This window comes from Pristiophorus japonicus, chromosome 5 (genome assembly GCF_044704955.1).
Source record: "Pristiophorus japonicus isolate sPriJap1 chromosome 5, sPriJap1.hap1, whole genome shotgun sequence".
Lineage (NCBI taxonomy): Eukaryota > Metazoa > Chordata > Chondrichthyes > Pristiophoridae > Pristiophorus > Pristiophorus japonicus.
In genome coordinates this window covers 62,147,169-62,169,229 of record NC_091981.1, presented here as the reverse complement: position 1 = coordinate 62,169,229, position 22,061 = coordinate 62,147,169, and the positions used below count along the sequence as shown (strand labels likewise).

The window sequence follows — 22,061 nt, the reverse complement described above, 5'->3', positions numbered from 1 at the left end:
ATCCAACACATGGATTTTGGCAACAAAGTCACACCATTCCATTATGTTTGTACTTAAGTTAGAAAGTATTCTACCGGGAGCAAGCTGCAAAAACAAGTGAATATTCTAAGACCAAGTTTTAAACTTTACCTAGGTGGACTACACAAGGCCAAAAATCGCAGCCCCTCCGGGTTCGTAAGAGGTGTGCACGCACCTGTAGGGGCCACATAAGTTCCGAGTTTAGGCATGCATTGCGCATGCGCCTAAACCCGGAGCTTACGATCTCTCCAGATTTGTCTGGACAGATCTTCCGCATCCCTGGGAGAAGGGCCTTCGCGAGCGGAGAGTTGGGCTATTTGCCCAACTCCTGCCCAGCGAATGTCCTTCAAATAATTACGCCTGGTAAAAGCAGGCAGTGTAAGAGTTTTAAAAGACAAAAAAATAAATTATCACTAATTTTTATATTAAAAACCCTGCTCATGAAAGTCAGTTTATTTTTACCCATTTAACAGAAAATAAATTTTGTATAAAATACTTCATTAAATTCAATTTCAGTGAAATTTAAATGTGATGTGTTTTTAAAAATGTATTTAATGTGTTTGTGTTTTTGGGGGTATCCCCATTCATAGTTACGGCAGCTCTGTACAAATGTAACTCACCATATCTTATCAACGGGAATAGTCCATTTTGCTAGGTTGGTTTGGCCCACGTGATCCCAGCGATGTGCCTACATTGATGGGATACGTGGGCCGCTGCGCAGGCCTGCGCATTGAGGCCTAGGGCCAGCAGTGTTCGTACCTCCGGGACCAGCAGGCACTTTCGTAAAAATGTTTGCGGTCGGAGGCATCCGCCCGCGGCAAGCCTCCGACCGCAATTTCTGGGCCATCGAATTACATAGATTATACAGCACAGAAACAACCATTTGGCCCAACTAGTCTGTGCTGGTCTTTATACTCCACAGGAGTATCCTCCCATTCCATCTACCTCATCTCAGCCGTTCAGCATACCTTTCTATCCCCTTTATCTCATGTTCTAAGTTTATTTTTGAAAGCATCCAAGCTATTTTTGTCTCAACCATTTCCTGTGGTAGCAAGTTCCACATTCTAACCACTCTGAGTAAAGACATTTCTCCTATTGGATTTATTCGTAACCATCTTGAATTTATGGTCCCTAGTTTTGGATTCTCCCACAAGTGGAAACATTCTCTCCACATCGACCCTGTCCAACCTATTCATAACTTAAAGACCTCTATCAAGTTTCCTCCAAGTCATCTCTTTTCTAAAGAAAATAAAACCCAAACTGTTCAATTTTTCCTGATAGCTGTAATCTCAGTTCTGATACCATCCTTCAAAACCTTTTCTGCACTCTCTACTGCTTCTATGTCCTTTTTATAGTACGGAGGCTAGAACTGTGCATAGTACTCAAAGTGTGGCCTGAACAGATTTATATAAAAGTTTATCATTTCCCTACTTTTCAATTCTGTATCCGAGAAATAAATCCGAGCGCTTTGTTAGCATTCTTAATTAGTTTGCTGACCTGTGATGGTACTTTTAATGATTTGTTCACTTGTATCCCGAGATCACTTTGCCCTTCCATCCCATTCAGTTTCTTAGTTTAAAGTGCAGGTGGTATTTCTGTTTTTCCTACCATAGTGCATCACCTCACATTTATCAATGTTAAAGTTTATTTGCCACTTAACTGCCCAGTCTGCAAGTTTTCTAATGTCTTCTTGTATTATGCTGCAATGTTTTTCAGTTAGCTTTACCCCCCAGTTTGGTATCATTTGCAAGTTTTGATCGAGTTATTTATACCCAATTCCAAATGTAAATTAAGAGGATACTGCATCGGTCCCAGTGTCATTCCATATATACGTGGAGTAGATATGACCATAAAACACGAGACACTCAATGACACTTGGTGTGTGGTATGTCCCACCATCGACTGCACTCTCAATGTAAAGCAGGGGATCTACATAATCTCAAAGATTTTCATAGGTCTCGCAAGCAGCTATCCATTTATACTTAACCATATAGAGCCATCAATTGCGGGTCACCAGCTTACAATAGAACTTGATTTAAAGTAGCTACAGGAAAAAGCTAAATAGCAGAGTCACATTCGCAACTCGCAGGTCTCCATTTGAGAGTTGTGCCCTTGGACCTCAACTTAAAAGTGGCTTGTGCCATAAACATGTTATGTCCCACCAAGTCTATTAGTTTAAATGTGGTATTACACCAAAACAACTAAAGTATCCTTTTTTACAGGCAGATAATTATAATGTTAAAAAACATTTGTTTAAAGATTTAAGAAATGGAAGAGTCATCTTGCAACTGCTGTTTTCCTTCTCTGTAATGCATGTGTGAATTGTATAGATGTGTGTCATTACAGGCAATGCATCTGAATACCACTCAGTGACAGGATCATTTGATTCATTTATTTGTGTGTGCTTGTAACAATACTCAAGCGTACACTTATTTTATAAAGTATCAACCTCACAATTTAGGACAACAAACCACTCCAACTCTCACAACTAGGCGGATTTCTGAAATGAAGGATTCCACTCTCTAAATTTCTACTTTCGAGTGTATAATGTTGAGTTTTACTTAGAACTGATAATACAGTTCTTTTAAGGTTGCAGTTCCTGACAAATTTATAATTTTCCAGCATCAAAGTGTTCAAGCCAGTTACATTCCTCTTTGGTCACCAATGCACATAGCAATTCCTGATGCCAAATATTTTCTTCAAAGCACCTGATGCCAGCTATACAGTCATAACTGTGCAAGTTTTTTTTTCATTAAGTTGCAAATGCAGCTTGTGTCTAATATAAACTCATCTTATTGGGCTCTTATTAGCAGGTCTCATATGTCATTGTTCAGTTGTCATTTGGGATCTGGTGCATGGTTTTAATGTTGCTAATCTGGCCTTTCCCTTTAAGGTCATGGCTAAGTAATCTAGCTGTTTGTAAATTCCTGGAGGTAAATTATGGGTCAGTAAGTTACTTGCAAATTCCAGGCTCCAAGTGGAAAGAACCCAGGATAAAATACCTTTCATTCTCATAGTAAAGTTGTTTTGTAACAAAGTGAGATATTTGGGATGTTGCTCTATAAAAGGCTCCTCTCCTGGTATGGTACTATCTTTTATAGAGCATTGAATGGAGAACCAAATATGGAAATGTGTGCGCCCAGTTTGCAGTGATCCTGATTTTACAGCAATGTGACATGACAATAATGAGCGATGCAAATTGGGCATCTAAACCTCCACATCCAACTCTCTAATCCATACTCATGTTCAGCAAGGGTTTGCACGGAGAAGGGTGTATACAGAACATGTAAAACTTGTATTTGTAGGTCTTTTGTGGTGCTGCACATATGTCAGAGGAAACATGTTAGATAGGACAGTAAAAGTATAGTTAGAGTATCTGCTCAGGAGTGAAATGTGAGTCTAATTGTGGAGGACAAAAGTGACATTAAAAAATATTTAAACTGGTTTTTTTACAAATGATAGTGGAAGTGTAGAATGTAGATGTACTAAATGAGGATATGGAACAATTGTTAGGAGGTAACTGGAGAAAAGGACCAGGCTCTTTTTTTTTAAGTAGAATTCAAGATGGACAAGTCACTAGCCCTGATGGCATGCACCCCAGCCTGTTGAAAGAAGTCAGAAGAGATAGTGGAGCCTCTCGCCACAATGTTCCAATCTTCAAAATATGCAAGATCTGCTAGGGGGCTGGAGAGTAACACCATTGCTCAAAAAGGGAAGACAATGATAACCAGGTAACTACAGACTAATTAGTATAACTTCAGTGTGGGCAAGCACATATGCCATTATGAGATTTTTTTTTTTAAAGTGAGCATTTAGAAATGCATGGGTTAATTAATGATAGCCACCATAGATAGTCAGGTCTCCAGTTGTCTTGGATCCCCTTGCCACTGAACCAAGACCATGCTCCGTTCAGCCCGTGTGGTGGCTGGTGTGCAACGGCCATCCCATATTAAAAGAACGGCATCTTCCACCGTTTAAAATGAGTTAATCAGTCACCTAAGTACTAATTTTTAGTGTGGAAGCAAGTCATCCTTGACCCCGAGGGGTTGTTGTTGTTGTTGTTGTTGATTATATGATATGATGATATGATGAGGTGATGATGATGATGATGATGATGATGATATGATATATGATGATGAGGTGATGATGAGGTGATGATGATGATGATATGATGATGTGATGATGATGATATGATGATGATATGATATGATGATGATATGATGATGATATGATGATGATGATGATGATGATGATATGATGATGATGATGATATGATGATATGATGATGAGGAGGAGGAGTTAAGGCAAGTCACTTGTGACAAATTTAAGAAAGTTCTCTTTTTGAAGTAGTAATTAATTTAATACAGGGAATGCATTTGATCTAGTGCTTGAGGATTTTGGGAAGGTATTGAATAAGTGCTTCACAAGGCGATTATTGATATCAATGGTACAAGAAGAAATGTAGCTGCATGGATAGAAAGTTGGTTGATAGACAAGAAACAGTTTGGGTAAATAGGTATTGCTCAGATTGGACTAGAGTTGGAAGTGGTATACCACAAGGTCAATGCGGAGTCCATATTTGTTCTTCATATATATATAGATGATTTGAACTTGGCACAGAAAGCAGAATCTCAAAATTTGCCTACGACGCAAAAGTAGGGAATATGGCAAATAGGAAGAAGGGCTGCAAAAGACTTTAGCAAGACTTGGACAGGTTAAAGGAACGAACAAACAGACAGGTGGCAGATGCAGTTTGATGTGGACAAATGAAAAGTAATACATTTTGGGAGAAAAATCAAGGACTAGGAGTATATACTGAATGGAAAGATTATGGAACTTCAACGGCATCATTTCCTGAGAGTGTGTGTACAGGTAGATAAAGCCATAAAAAGTAGGCCAACAGCATTTTAAATGTTATACAGTACATAGGGGCATAGATTACAAGAATAAAGTAGTAATAAATTTGTCTGCTGTAGATTCCTTCTTGGTTCAGTGGTCCCAACCGCTTCCATAAGAGGTCTGAGTTGTTGTTTCATATGACGGGAAAAGGTTATAATGGGCGGAACTAAATCTGTGACAAGAGTATACAGTATTGATTCACCAGGATGATATCAGGGATGGAAAACTATAGTTATGAAGAGAGACTGAAAATACTGAGGCTATTTCCACTGGAGCAGAGAAGGCTAAAAGGAGATTTAATAGAGGTTTTTCAAAATATGAAGGGTTTTGATATAGTGAGTAGTCCGTGACGAGGGATCGCCAATTTAAAATGGTCACAGAATGAGGAAAGATATTGGGTATTTATGCAGAAGGTTGTTGGGAGTTTGGAATGCTTTGCACATGAAATGGTTGATGCAGAAACTATTGCATTTTTTTTTAAATAGGGAAAATTGGATAAATAGTTACAGGAATACAGGGAAAGATTCACTTTGATTGCTCTAGCAAAGAGTTGACACAGACGCAATGGGCCAAATGGCCTCCTTCTGTGCTGTAAACTTCTTTACTTCTATGATACTTCACAATGTGAAAATGCTTGTGCTCTGCCCTAAAGTAGTCTAAATCATCTGCCCTCTCTCAGAACAGCACTGCTAATTATTTTACTTTTATTATACATATTTAAACTAGATTCCTCCCGTTTGACAAGTGATCAGTAGGTCTATACAACATTGAAAACCTGTTTTTGAACTGTATGTACATATCAATCCTTAAAGATAGACTGATGCTGAATACTCAAGTTTCATAATCTTAGTACTTAAGTTTTTAGGGAAATTGCTATCCAATTTAGCTCATTTGCATATATAAATTGGATCCAATAGGTTATCCTTGACATCAGAGCATAAAGTTCACAGCAGAAAAGCAGGAGGGAGAACTATACAAAGACTAACGATGTCTCGCTCACTTTATATTTGCGTTCTATACAATCTGCTGCCTTGACAAAGAGAAGTCTGCTATTCCTACTGCAGTTCACTCTCCCTTTTGCTTTCACTGCCTGTGCTGGAGCTCCTAACCGGTGTTATTATCCATGAGCCTTCTAGAAACAATTCATTCCACCAGAGAGAGCTCAAGTGAAGTGAAACATAAAAACATAGAAAATAGGTACAGGAGTAGGCCATTCGGCCTTTCAAGCCTGCACCACCATTCAATATGATCATGGCTGATCATGCACTTCAGTACCCCATTCCTGCTTTCTCTCCATACCCCTTGATCCCTTTAGCCATAAGGGCCACATCTAACTCACTTTTGAATACATCTAACGAACTGGCCTCAACAACTTTCTGTAGTCGAGAATTCCACAGGTTCACAGTTCTGAGTGAAGAAGTTTCTCCTCATCTCGGTCCTAAATGGCTTACCCCTTATCCTTAGACTGTGACCCCCAGTTCTGGACTTCCCCAACATCGGGAACATTCTTCCTACATCTAACCTGTTCAATCCCGTCAGAATTTTATATGTTTCAATGAGATCCCCTCATTCTTCTAAATTCCACTGAATATAAGCCTAGTCAATCCAGTCTTTCTTCATGTATCAGTCCTGTCATCCCGGGAATCAGCCTGGTGAACCTTCGTTGCACTCCCGCAATAGCAAGAATGTCCTTCCTCAGATTAGACCAAAACTGTACACAATATTCAAGGTGTGGCCTCACCAAGGCCTTGTACAACTGCAGTGTCTTCCCTGCTCCTATACTCAAATCCTCTCACTATGAAGGCCAACATGCCATTTGCCTTCTTCACCGCCTGCTGTACCTGTATGCCAACTTTCAATGACTGATGTACCATGACAAGTGAAAGCTTGATGGGGCTACTTGTAAACTTTTTTTTTTTAAATAAAAAAAAATTGTGCTACAACCTGAACAAAAGAACAAAAAAAAAATCAAACCTGTGGCCAGTTTTTCCAGAATGCGCAGAACTTCTGTTGTCATCCTGGATGCAGATCCATTTGCCAACTTGGCTGTAACTCCAGGAATGTTTTTGGAATTTCACTCAACAGGCAATACCAAGAGTAATTTAATCTGCAGTGATGTCTGCCAGTATCTTTAGTTACTTACCATTCAAATCTTTCCCATGTGTTTTGTCATCGCTGCTCCCATTGATATCACCATACTGTCGCTTCTGCGAGTTCTTGAATTCCTTCAGCGACAAGTAAAGGACTTTTCGGACAACTCTCTCTTCTGACCACGGAATTCCATCATCGTAGTCCTACAGACACAAGAACACTTCATGGTCAGTACATGGAAATGTGCCGATATTATGCAACTGCACATGCTCTGCATTGCTTGGCTTCATTAGATATTAAAATATTGTAATCAAATGCAGATTGAAAGATAAAATGTACAAAAAAATTCTAAGATGCTGCAAAAGATAAGTTTATATCTACTGGTGCAACTTTATTAGTAAAGGTCAAATACCTATTTTTCTGTAGGAGATTAAAAACAGAAAAAGGTGCAGCATAGATTCCTAACAATTTAACCATGGACAAGAATTGGTTATGAAGAAAAATGCAGAAATTAAAGTTTCTTCCTCTCCCACCTGGAACTAAAATTAAGAGATGGTTTGTTAGAGGTCTTCAGTAATATGATGGGTTAAGAGAGCAAATAGTGATGGATTGTTTTTCACTGGTTGGCAAGATGGTGATTGGAGGATACAAATTTATCACAAAAGTAGAGATTTGAAAAATAGTTCTTTACAAAAAGGGTGGTTTGAATGTGGAATTCTCTGCCATAAAGCACTGTTGAAGCAGGGTCCATAAATTCTTTTGAAAAGGAATTAGACAGATGTTCAATATAGATTAAAAGGATATGAGGAGTGGGATTAGACTAGGTGGTTTGCGTGGAACAAACACCAATGCAAATTTGATGTGCTGAGTGGCCTCTTTCTGCACAGAACATTGTAGGATTCTAGTTTAGGAATGATGTAAATCTAAATTCTTAAGATGCATGTTCTTTGCAAGTACTTAATTTATAATTCTAAAAAGGGACAAACATTCTCATTATATCATTCCTGCAGAAGTTACAGATACACAGTTTCCAGGCTTTGCACACTTTTTAAATCCAATTCCTTCACAAATTACGAAGCATTTTAGCTTCCTGGCTCCATTATTAAAATGAATCACTTGCTTAAGTGTCAAGCACTGCAATGCATCTGCAGTGACAATGCAGTATGGAAAGCCAGTTTGCAGACCATCTTGACCAGTGTTAAAGCTTTTAGTTCTTCTCGCTCTGAAAGTGCAGTCTTTTTACCAGCTATTCATCTGTGTATTAAACAAGCAAGCATTGCATCTTGAACAAATGGTATTGGACAAACAAAAGCATTATGTACTCCCTGATGAAGGGCAACAGACTGTGAATTATTAATCAGCAACACGCACACATTTGTTCGCCAAATATCTTATCTAACCCTAGATAACTAATTCAAGGATCGATTCACCCAATAGCAAGTTTTAACAATTCCAAATGTTAACTCAAAACAGCTATCACTGTCAAATACAACTGAGATGCTGGCACGAATGAATGCAGTAAAGTGACTCCCCCAATAGCCAACTGGATAAATGCTCTGCCAGAGGGTCCTGGTTACTGGTCTGTGCTGAGTGAGCTGATCTCAGCCAGGAAGCTAAAATTGGCCTTACTAACGCAGAACCAGAGAGGGAGGAATTAAAACGCAGGACTCCCACTCCCAACCCTCGCTGTAAATTGCAATAGTAGAGTGGATGCATTGGGAATGGACAAGCTTGGATTTGGCCATGATGCCCTCCACAGTCAGATAACCTGGAGTCACAAAGTCTGGACTCTCAGATGAAGAATAGCCACTTGGGCAAGGTTTCAGAGGACTGCTGACACCTGGGGAATTGCAATCTTCCACCTCCCCGTCAAAAAAAGCAGCTTCAACTCAAGAGAGAAAGGGGAGAGAAAATGAGCACAAAAAAAACTCTGAAAGATGGAAGCTGTTGCTCAATTTCTCCTTCCTTCAACACCCACTCTAAAAAAAAAATAAGACAACACAAACATACACATAGTGAAGGAGGGTTGGGGAGCAAGGGAGGTGAGGAAAATAGTTAGGGAGATCAGTTGGTCTTGGGATAGTGTATTTACTCCAGCATTTAAATACAAGAGTTTTTTTGATGGCTGGAGTGCGGCTTTAAAAAAATGTTCGTACTGATGAGAAGTGCGAGGTTACCCACAGCCAAGACTGTATGGAACATTAAGAAACAAAGACACGTCAAGATCGGCCCTGAACTCTGGCAAACACTTTTGTACTCCAGTGATAACATGCGCTGCTTTTGCTGTGGTCACATGGGCTTTATAGTCATTAGTTATGGTTTCTTGCCCTTGAATTCCTCAAATGCTGTACAGTTGCCAAGTGGGAAGACTACAGACTGTACACCCACTGTAACTGCATTAGTGAAGTCCAGCTTGCTTGAATTAGCATTTCCCTAGATGCTACATTGTGACATGCTGAAGAAGCTCCCTTCTCCCCTTTGCGCCATTCCAACTAGACCCCTTCCCTTGCAGTTTCTGCTTAACGACCATTTCAAACCATTCGTTTCCTAGTCACAATTGAGGTTAACATGTGGACGTTTCCCTCTATGGAGCGAGCATCTAGTTTTTTTTATTGGTTTAGTTCAATTCCAGCTGGCTCAGGGACACATTTGTATAACTGCAAACTCAGCAAGAGTATTAATACACATATATGACGGAACAATTGGGTTTTTTTTTGGAAAAGATTTATTTATAAAAGCTGGCACTCTCCAGTCTAAACGGAGCTGAGAAGCACTAAAGCCTCGCGACAGTTTTCAGAATTTTCCATTTATATTTACATCCATACAAAAGACAGTTACTTAACGAGTTCGACTGTTTTTGCCAAAGGGGTTCACATCAACATCCTCTACTCTGGAGGAACAAAAATAAACTGTACATATTAAATACATTGTTTAAAAGATAGTAGCTGCTCTGTCACAGTGTTTGTAGAAATCCATTTTGTTTGTTTAAATGCTACAATCACAAGGCCTCGGCTGAACAATTTCCAACACACTTAGGAAATATGTTGAAACTACAAATTATATTCATGTATGGCAACAATACACCTCCCCCTATTAATGCCAACATACCCACTGCCCCTCAAAATTTTCAAACCATTCCATTCTGAAGTTAGTATTAAAATACCAATAAAAGCTCTACACTGATTACATTAGTTATTAGTTTGTCAGGCTGGTAACTCTAGATCAGTGGTTCTCAAACCTTTCTGGTTGAAGGATTCTCTGTCAGTCTGAGGTTCTGCTAATCCATTTCCAGAGGTGCCCTGACCCCATTGCCCAGTGATTGCTTACCAGTGTCTTGCTGTGCGAGTGCACTTGACCCCCTGGGCCTGACATCGAGCTCCCCGGTGCGCAAGCTCGCAGCTGTGCCGCTCGAGCATAAAGGGAATCAAAATAACAGCCAACAGCGCACGCCCGACTCGCGCCATCGCAGCAACAGGTTCCGTTTGCATTACTTTGTGGACACACTGGAAAGTCTCTACAGACCCCAGTTTGAGAACCACTGCTCTAGATGATAAACATAGTGTATGTAGGTGATGCAGTTATCACTTGTCTCTCTACCTTTGGAGTCTTTGAAGCACAAATGCCTTTGAGGTGGCTTTTGAGACCAGTATCTCTTGTATTTGACAGACCTAACCCTTGTGCACCTGAATGCAGCTTTGCACTGTTGCAATATCTGAAAGTAGTACAGTAGGATTTTGTTCAATAAGTGAAATTCCAATACAGGGTATTTCATGGTTGTTGGCAACTCAACAAAATCATTTAAGATGCACTGCAGTAAAGATTAAAAGAATTTCAACATCTACAGACATGGTAGCGTGTCGAGTGAGACATTAAACCAAGGTCCTTTCTGCCCTCTCAGGTGGATGTACACAGTTATATGGCACTATTCGAAGAGGAGCAGGGTGTCATGGCCTTCATTTATCCCTCAAACAACACCTAAAAACAGATTATCTGGTTATTATCATACTGCTGTTTGAGAGATCTTCTTGTGCACAAGTTGGCTACCACATTTTTTACATTACAACAATGACTAAACTTCAAAAGTACTTTATTGGCTGTAAAGCACTTCAGGGCATCCTTCCTTCAGCTCAAAGTATTAATTTCACACTCAATTTTCTACCACCACAGTGTCAGCCATGGCTCAGTTTGTAGTTCTCCCGCTTGAGTCAGAAGTTTGTAGGTTCAAGCCCCACTCCAGAGACTTGAACACAAAAATCTGGCCTGACGCTCCAGGGCATTAATGAGGGATTGCTGCACTGTCAAATGTGCTATCTTTCGGATTAAATATTAAATCGAGGCCCAGTCTGGTCCCTCATTGACTATTTCAAAGAACAAGGGAGTTATCCTGATGCCCTGGCCAATATTTAATCAACATCACTATTAAAATAATTATCTGATCATTGCTGTTTGTGGGGCCTTGCTGTGTGCAAGTTGACTGCCATGTTTCCTAAATTACAACACTTCATATGCACTTAATTAGCTGTAAAGCGCTTTGAGATATCCTGAGCAACGATCCCTCTAAGCTGCACGACTGAGTGCCTCTCTGCTGGTCCCACACAGCCCAGGACCGGCTTTTTCCAATGGTAAATTTCATGCATGCGTGAAACTGCGGACTCAGAAAAAATTACGAGAAACACTAGTCCAGACGTCACGAAAGGCACGATATAAATGTATTTTTCACCCAAGGAGAATATTGCGAATATAACAGACAACAACCAACTTAAACTTATAAGTATCATGCTACATATGCACTGTCCTGGGCTGGCGTGGCGAAGTCCCAGAAACAGTCACTAAAGAAGCATTATTAAAAACATCTCTGGCTGTTTTGTTATTACAGCTTGAAATCAGGGAGTATGACAACTGCTGGGGTCCATCAGGTAACATGACTGCTATTTTACATAGAAACATAGAAACATAGAAAATAGGTGCAGGAGTAGGCCATTTGGCCCTTCTAGCCTGCACCGCCATTCAATGAGTTCATGGCTAAACATTCAACTTCAGTACCCCATTCCTGCTTTCTCGCCATACCCCTTGATCCCCTAGCAGTAAGGACCTCATCTAACTCCTTTTTGACTATATTTAGTGAATTGGCCTCAACAACTTTCTGTGGTAGAGAATTCCACAGGTTCACCACTCTCTGGGTGAAGAAGTTCCTCCGCATCTCGGTCCTAAATGGCTTACCCCTTATCCTTAGACTGTGACCCCTGGTTCTGGACTTCCCCAACATTGGGAACATTCTTCCTGCATCTAACCTGTCTAACCCTGTCAGAATTTTATATGTTTCTATGAGGTCCCCTCTCATTCTTCTGAACTCCAGTGAATACAAGCCCAGTTGATCCAGTCTTTCTTGATAGGTCAGTCCCGCCATCCCGGGAATCAGTCTGGTGAACCTTCGCTGCACTCCCTCAATAGCAAGAATGTCCTTCCTCAGGTTAGGAGACCAAAACTGTACACAATACTCCAGGTGTGGCCTCACCAATGCCCTGTACAACTGTAGCAACACCTCCCTGCCCCTGTACTCAAATCCCCTCGCTATGAAGGCCAACATGCCATTTGCCGCCTTAACCGCCTGCTGCACCTGCATGCCAACCTTCAATGACTGATGTACCATGACACCCAGGTCTCTTTGCACCTCCCCTTTTCCTAATCTGTCACCATTCAGATAATAGTCTGTCTCTCTGTTTTTACCACCAAAGTGGATAACCTCACATTTATCCACATTATACTTCATCTGCCATGCATTTGCCCACTCACCTAACCTATCCAAGTCGCTCTGCAGCCTCACAGCATCCTCCTCGCAGCTCACACTGCCACCCAACTTAGTGTCATCCGCAAATTTGGAGATACTACATTTAATCCCCTCATCTAAATCATTAATGTACAATGTAAACAGCTGGGGCCCCAGCACAGAACCTTGCGGTACCCCACTAGTCACTGCCTGCCATTCTGAAAAGTACCCATTTACTCCTACTCTTTGCTTCCTGTCTGACAACTAGTTCTCAATCCATGTCAGTACACTACCCCCAATCCCATGTGCTCTAACTTTGCACATCAATCTCTTGTGTGGGACCTTGTCGAACGCCTTCTGAAAGTCCAAATATACCACATCAACTGGTTCTCCCTTATCCACTCTACTGGAAACATCCTCAAAAAATTCCAGAAGATTTGTCAAGCATGATTTCCCTTTCACAAATCCATGCTGACTTGGACCTATCATGTCACCTCTTTCCAAATGCACTGCTATGACATCCTTAATAATTGATTCCATCATTTTACCCACTACCGATGTCAGGCTGACCGGTCTATAATTCCCTGTTTTCTCTCTCCCTCCTTTTTTAAAAAGTGGGGTTACATTGGCTACCCTCCACTCCATAGGAACTGATCCAGAGTCAATGGAATGTTGGAAAATGACTGTCAACGCATCCACTATTTCCAAGGCCACCTCCTTAAGAAGATTTGTCATTTTAAAACAGCTTTAAAAAAAGTGCATCAATAAAACTATGTAATAACAGATCTCAAACAATTTATTCTCATTTATAGCTTGAAACTCTTCATCCCGAAGGGAGGAAAGATCAGGATGTTAATATTCTTCACTGTTAACTGCGTGTATACAAATGTCTCCCCCAAAGGCTCTCTCTAGCCGACCAAAATCCAGACATTCAGCAAAAAAGAAATTGAAGTTGCTCCAAGATTCCTGTCCTGCAATACACAGACCATCATAATGATTTGAAAACACAAACACAAGGGCATATTCCATGGATGAGGTCAGTTCTTCTCCAGTTGCTAGAGACGAGTGTTTGGTAAAATCCAGCACTACATAATATTCACTCGGGTTCAGACTTCCTAAATCAATGGAGATTTGATGCAATAAATTGGGATCTAAATTTTCTGCACACTACATAAATACAGTAGAATAATGACTGTACTGTAATTAGAGCCTGTGAATTGCTCCTCCTACCTCAGTCAAACTGCATTGACATTTTTAAGCTACTCACTCAAGACACCACCTGGATCAATGATCATTTTCAGGACTGAAGGAGTTTGGAGGACAGACAGCTGCCAAAGTTAGAGATGCACGTCAAAGTGGGCACATTTGCCTGTGAAAATCTAATGTACAATATATTTGCATTTATTCCAAATGCATAACTCAACATGCAAACTGAAGTTAGTACTTAATGTTTCCGAATGCTCCAAGTATTTGTGAAGGAGAGCAGATATTTTAATCTGTGCACTCTAACCTGACAATTGGGCTTACTTCTGATACAATTCTTCATTGGAAACCAAATGAGGAAAGGAAAGAAAGTACGTTTAAGCCAGCTACTTAAAAACATTCTGGGAAGGGACGCGAAGGGTAGGGTAACAAAAGTACTCGGAGATTAGGCTAACGGGTGCAACCAAAACTTGCATTTATGAAACACTTTTAAAATAGTACATCTTCTAAGTATATATTCCAAGATGTTTCACAGTGGAAGCAACAACAGATTAAATCAATGTCATGCTCCAGGAGGTAGACTGTTGAGAAGGCTTTTCAACATGGAGAGAGGGGCAGCATGCCAAGGGTTTTTAAAGAGAGTTGGACAGTAGAGCTGAGGTGGCTAAAAGTGCACCAAGAGACACTTTACAGCAACACACCAAATCTGAAGAAAACGGCACTGAAGATTAGTTGAAGTGCCCTTGTACGGAGACTGATAGAGGCAACCTTCTTGGTGTGGATACTAGGATGCAAGAATTCTCTTAATACATGGGAGACAAAAAATAACTTTGCTCATTTTGCTGCTGATCCTCATGTTTCTTATCTTCTGTCCGATTGTATGGATTTTAATAAGAGTTCAGCTGACTTCTCAAAACCACATTATCTGACTTGCAATGTAATGTGCCAGTCATTAATGTCTCCTCACCAGAGGTCAGAGGTTTCCTTCCTCTTTCCTGCCCATTCTAAACCCCTAAAAAAAAATCAAGATGAAGCTAAATGCTGAATCATCATTTAGTGCCATCTGTCGTGCTGATATGGATAGCCTGGGCAAAACCTGTAGCTGCTGCACCACAGCTTCCAGAATAGTCAGGAAATCCGTCTACGGTGTAACAAGCTCATCCACAGATTAGCAATGTGAAACCCAATTTTAAAATATCCTATTACAATTTGAAGCATTATTGAGGTCAGTAAACTCCCAAGTACAAGCGACGTAAATTTGGAATGTCAGATTAAAATACCCAAATACCCAATCAGGATCTATACAGCACCATAATAAAATAAGAGCAGGTTTGTTACATTTTGGAAGGGTGCCTTGAGTGAAGTTTGAATTAAAAAAGACTGATGAATAAAGTCCATGGTTGGACAACAACAGGAACAGGATGAATGGTTTATCCCATTAACTGCTGCAAAAAGACAGATAATTTTGCTCCCAATTCTCCCATCGCTAAATTCTCTCTATATATTTTATTACATAATGACAGGTTTAAATGCTGTCGTGACTAGATGATGAAATCCTTAGCTCTAGGCATTGAAACTGCTGCAGACAAATTCTGCAAGGATGTTTTTTAAATCTCAAGTAGATCAAAAACATTTCCCATACTCCCTCAAAACCCTTTCAGGGTCAAAGACAATCTACCTCCACAGCACCCCAGTGAGAGAACAGAGTTAGGTAGTTGGAAAGTACAGCTTGATTCCTTACTTTTGTACAATGAGCTGACTACATTAGCACATGTTGAAATTCTTGTATTTCTGTTGATCCATTCATGGCCTGACTTTCATTGTGGTCAAAAAAATTGTGATGTCACAAAAATACCATTTACAATTTAAAAATGCAAGTATTGTCAAATCTGGATGTACAAATTGTACTCCGATTTTACAGATAACCATGTTTAACCACTACCCCCTTCGTTTAGTCGAACTGTTATGCAAGTCACTCCTCATTGGAACTTTTTTACATTGCTACAGTGCATGTTTTGTAAGGGGGTGGGGGTTTATGATAAATAATTTTTAGCTCTAAACTGGGGTCTGAAAATATTCATTTTTGTTGCAGGAAAATAACTTTTGCACAGGATCAAAGTTTGAATACTTTGTACGTTCACAGTTAAGAACTTGAGCTGTAAGGGATCATTTTGTATCATTTCCTCAGTCTTTCAATCCTTAAAAGTCATTGAGAAAAATCTAATCCAGCTCCTCATTTGACTGATCAGCAAATTAGGAGTTTAGTCCAGCTATCAATCACTGTCAGCAACATTTAATCTGCTCACACAATGCACAGCTGAAATCCATCAGTGGCCAGTAAGGACGAGCAAGAACATGTGTGAGCAGACTTTAATTAATATACAATCCCTCCAGTTTGTTTCACTACAGGCCATTTAACATCCTCTGATAAAATCTTTCCTTTTTGGAAAAATATGGAGCCCTCAATGCATTAATCTATATGCAAATTTATCCTTTTATGGAATATACCTCAAGTATTTTTTTTTAAATTATATTTTTTTTTCAAAAAAGCCTAACAGCCCCATAACATTTTGTTGTTTAGCAGCTTTTAAGGCATCAGAGGCACTCTCTCCAGTGGATGGTTTGGAAAAAAGAGCCTAGTTTGTAATTAGCTTGATCTACATATTCAAATCAAGTCTAATTAAGCAAAATCAATAAGCCCTCCAGTTTATGCTAAGAATTTGCTTTGAGCTGCAGTAACCATCTTGTAATTAACTTCATCTGCATATGCAAATCCAGTTTAATTCGGATATTTGAAGGTTGTGCAAGAAGTATATCCACCATTCAAGTGGGGGAGGGCTGAAAAAGTATATGCGTGTTACTAAAGGTAGGGCATGGCAGCTCAACCTGGCGTGGTTGGATGGACATGGAGTGGTTGCATAGAGCCATCACTGAGCTACTCAAGATGCACCAAACAACTTTTCTATTTGAACGTAGGAATAGGAGTAGGCCATTCAGCCACTCGAGTCTGTTCCACCATTCACTTACAGAGCACAACTGATTTGTATTTCAACTGCATCTACCCACTTTGGTTCTATAACCCTTAATACCCTTGCCTAACAAAAAGTTCAACGTTAATTACTTTTTTGCTGGTGAAATAAGATAAGAAGTCCATATACTTCGTGGGGAGGGAGGAGGGGGGACGGCGGCAGCAGCGGGATAGGAAGGGAAGGTTTGGAAAAGTGCACAATTGGGAAGAGTTGGGGTCGGATGAGAAAGTCGTCATCAGAAAAATTGATTGGGTTGGACCCTGGATCCTTAAATAATGTTGCCCTAACAGCATAGCTGGAGTTATTAACAACAACAACTACTTGTATTCATATACAAAGAAATAAAGACTTGAGAACAAATCAGCAGGCACAACAAGCCTGGCCTTTTATTTTATTGATAATCCACAAATTTAACCACATTTTTTAATCCCTTCTCTTCTCAAAACACACACATCTTGAAATCATTTTTTACCTTTGTTACCTCTAGACTTGACTCCAACTCACTCCTGGCTGGCCTTCCACATTCCACACTACGTAAACTTGAAGTCATCCAAAACTCAGCAGCCCGTGTACTAACTCGCACCAAGTCAAGATTACCCAATACCCCTGTGATTTCTGATCTACACTGACTTCCAGTTAGACAACGCCTTGATTTCAAAATTCTCATCCTTGTTTACAAATCATTCCAGGGCTGTGCCCCTCCCTATCTCTAATCTCCTCCAGCCTCTCAACCCCACAAGATGACTGCGCTCCTCAAATTCTGCCCTCTTGAATATTCCTCATTATAACTGCTCAACCATCGGTGGCCATGCCTTCAGCTGCCTGGGCCCTTAGCTCTGGAACTCCCTCCCTAAACCCCTCTTTCCTCCTTTAAGACCTACCTCTTTAAACAAGCTTTTGATCATCTGCCTTAATTTCTTCTGCGGTTCGATGTCAAATGTTTGTCTAACACTGTTGTGAAGCGCCTTGGGACATTTTATTACGTTAAAGGTGCTATATAAATAAAAGTTGTTATTATTATTTATTGGTTTTCCTCATTCTCAATGATTAAATGAATGAGGAAGAAAATGGAAAATTCAAAGAGCCACTACACAGCCACTGGAAGAGGACAAATATGCAAACCTTTTGAGAGAAGGTAGTTGAATAAGAACATTTCCTCCAAAGGTTACACCAGCATGCTGTTTCTTCAGACTATCACTGCCATGTCTGTTACTTAGTTTAATCCAGGTACATTTACAGGAGCTAAATACTTCAAATATTTTGCAGTCTGCTTCTCACTGGCAGCAAGTAGCAAGCCCAACTCAGTGTGTCAAATGACCCCTAACCAGCCCCAGTACACAATAACTTGCCTCACGATCTTCTAGCTTTAAAATATAAAAGCAATTATAGTCCAATTACAACTGGAACCAAGATTTAAAAAACCTGCATCATTAGTTACCAACTTTGACCATGTTTTTTCTCTTGTTTAGAAGTACAATTCTGACCACTGCATTAGATAATAATTTCAGATCAAGAACAGTATGCAGTCTTTCAAAAAATGGTCCAATTTAAATTTCACTCATTTTAAGTTACTTAGGCTTGAGATCATAGAATGGTTATAGCACAGAAGAGATGTGCACCATTTCACAAGTAAACAAAGTGAATATTCAAACAGTGGCAAGTTTCCAACAGCCAATGACCCCTTCCCATGTACACGCAAACAAGCACCGAGTTAATAGTTACCCTTTTTTTAAAAAGGCAGTTCACTAAAAATAATCTTCAAACTCACTTCACAGTACGTGGTGCAATTTGAGCGTTTTGAGTACAAGTGTAACAAAATGTTCCTGTACAGTCAAGAACCGTAAAACAAATGTACTCATTCACACGGAATTGATTGGTTAAAATGTAGAATTCGCTACCACAAGGAGTTATTGAGGCGAATAGCATAGATGCATTTAAGCAGAAGCTAGATAAGTACATGAGGAATAGAAGGTTATGCTGATAGGGTTAGAAGTAGTAGGGTGGGAGGAGGAGCATAAACTCCAGTGTAGGCCAGTTGGGCCGAATGTTCCAGTTTCTGTGCTGTAAATTCTATGTAATGTTTTCTTTACAATGTTTGTGGATTTGGAGCTCTTTGTCAAGCATTGAATCCAAATTTCTGTTACCAGAATTCAGCAATTTGTTACCAGAATTCAGCAATTCAGAATATTTTACAACAAGGGTCTCTAAACTATGGCCCCATCATTGCAATCTGTCCTTTGAAGCCTATGCAACTCAGTCAGTCGCCTGTTTGTGCTCTCATGTTTTGTTAGTTGATTTGCCCTGCTTGAATTCCGTATTCAAGGAGGAATTGACAATCTGTTCTTAGTGCTGGTGCCTCACTGTGAGTAAATCTTAAATCTGAACACCAAGATCTGTTAGTATCAGCAATCTGAGAAAGATGCAAATTAATGGGAACATGGATTAAACTTTATATGGTCATCAAGTTTACAGTATACACCAGTAAGGCCCACAAAGACAAAGAACTTAGACAGCCCTGTACTACAATAAAACACTGTTCCAAAGAATATTGGAGACATCTAGTGTAAAAGGTACATCAACTATTAGAGAATTATTGTCAACAAAGGACTAAGGAAATGGATAAAGCCATAATAGCAAATAGAATACTATGTTTTATAGCAAGAGGTACATAATATAAAAATTGAGTTATAATGGTGAATATAGTCAAATCTGAGTAAGTCCACAGTTGTGCAGTTTTGGGCTCTATATTATAAAATGGGTAAGATTCACTAGAATGGGCCTGGTGTGAGAAAATAGAAATACAAAGAAATGCTTGAAAAAGGGCTGTTTTCATTAAAACAGAGCAGATCACAGGGCGATTTGGTAGAGTTGTTTAAAAATGAAGAGATGGGGCCGAGTAGTTGGAAAGAGTTTCTAGTGATTGAAGGATCTTGAAGAGGACATAGAAATAAGATTAAATTTAAGAGATTTAGGATAGAGTGCTGGAGACTATTTTTTTTTTTAAATACAGAGGGTTTATAAAGTTGTTGAATGCACAGTTAGTAACTGAAGCAGAGACCATGCCCTTATTTAAGACTAGGTTAGATAGGATGAAGGAATAAAAGGGACATGCACACAGGATTAGGCAACTGCTGATATGGAGCAACACTGACTGTTTCGGCGTTGTAATTTCCAAGTAAAACCAACATGAATATAATAACTTTTATTTATATAACGCCTTTAGTGTAGTAAAACATTCCAAGGTGCCTCACAACAACGTTACAAGACAAAACAGATAAATTTGACACCAGGCCACTAAAGAAATTAAGGCAGATGACCAAAAGCTTAGTTAAAGAGTTAGGTTTTAAGGAGCGTCTTAAAGGAGGAAAGAGAGGTAGAGAGGCAGAGAGGTTTAGGAAGGGAGTTCCAGAGCTTAGGGCACAAACAGCTGAAGGCATGGCCACTGATGGTTGAGCAGTCATAATGAGGGATGTTCAAGAGGGCAGAATTTAAGGAGCGCAGGCATCCTGTGGGGGGTTGTGAGGCTGAAAAAGATTACAGAGATAGGGAGGGGTGAGGCCATGAAGGGATTTGTAAACAAGGATGAGAATTTTGACATCGAGGTATTGTTTAACCGGGAGCCAATGTAGGTCAGAAAGCATAGGGGTGATGGGTGATCGTAACTTGGTGCGAGTTAGGACACAAGCAGCTGAACTCAAGTTTACTTAGTGTAGAATGAGAGAGGCCAGCCAGGAGTGAGTTGGAGTAGTCAAGTCCAGAGGTAACAAAGGCATGAATGAGGGTTTCAGAAGCAGAAGAGCTGAGGCAGGGGCAGAGGCGGGCAATGTTACGGAGGTGGAAAAAGGCGGTTTTAGTTATGCCGCGGATATGTGGCTGGAAACTCATTTCGGGGTCAAATATGACACCTAGGTTGTGAACAGTCTTGGTCACCCTCAGATTGATGCTAGGGAGAGGGATGGAGTCAGTGGTTAGGAAACGCAGTTTGTGGCAGGGACCGAAGATAATGGCTTCGGTCTTCCCAATATTTCATGGAGCAAATTTCTAATATATAAAAATATCCTAATCTTTAATAGCAAACAGCCATTCCCAGTAAACCTACCTGAGCCAAAGAATTCTAGCACTAATTCTCTATACAATTATGTTAGCATTTGAATAAACATCAGGTTTACAGGGTAACTGGACCTTTTAAGGACAGGAGGACATACTTGCATTTATACAGTGCCTTTCAAAGTACAAAATGAAATGTTACGATGCTTTAGCTTGGACATTACCGAATCCTAGTATAATTGGCGACATCATCTGAAAACACAGCATCAGTTTCCACATGTACACTAATGACACCCAGTTCTACCTGTCTTGACCTCCATGGTCTCGAAATTGTCAGACTGCATGCCCAACATCCAGTACTGGATAAGCAGAAATTTCCACCAATTCAATATTGGGAAGACCGAAGCCATTCCGCAGCCACCGGACTCCATCTCTCTCCCTGGCAACTGTCTGAGGGTGAACCAGACTGTTTGCAACTTTGGTGTCGTATTTGATGCCAAGAAGAGCTTCCGACCACATATCTGTGCCATCACAAAGACTGCCTATTTCTACCTCTGTAACACTGTCCGAATCTGCCACTGCCCTAGGTCATCTGCTGCTGAAACCCTCATCCATGCCTTCAGTATCTCTAGATTTGACTATTCCAACACAATGGTTGGTGGTATTTCTCCAGCGACTTGGTGTCTACTGTACATGGTCCATGTCTCTGAGCCATACAGGAGGGCGGGTATTACTACAGCCCTGTAGACCATGAGAATGGTGCTATCTGTCCCACCTGTGACTGTGGCTCTCGTATTGGACTGTTCAACCACCTAAGGACTCATTTTAAGAGTGGAAGTCTTCCTCGATTCTGATGGGACTGCCCATGATGAACACACAAGTCAGGTTTACCCATCACCCTTGTGCTCGCTGACTTACATTGGCTCCCGGTTAAACAACACCTCAATTTAAAAATTCTATCCAGGTTTTCAAATCCCTAACTCTGTAATATTCTCCTTCCACCCCCC

The 22,061-nt window shown here is 40.2% G+C and overlaps 1 protein-coding gene across 1 annotated transcript in view; it reads right to left on the bottom strand.

The window, feature by feature from the left end:
• The window catches only part of LOC139264363 (protein Jumonji-like), a 447,980-nt gene that overhangs the window by 263,968 nt on the left and 161,951 nt on the right, over nt 1–22,061 (bottom strand). Inside the window, exon 2 of the mRNA XM_070880677.1 lies at nt 7,061–7,211. Within this exon, the coding sequence (XP_070736778.1) occupies nt 7,061–7,211 (151 nt within the window). The remainder of the gene's footprint in view (nt 1–7,060; nt 7,212–22,061) is intronic.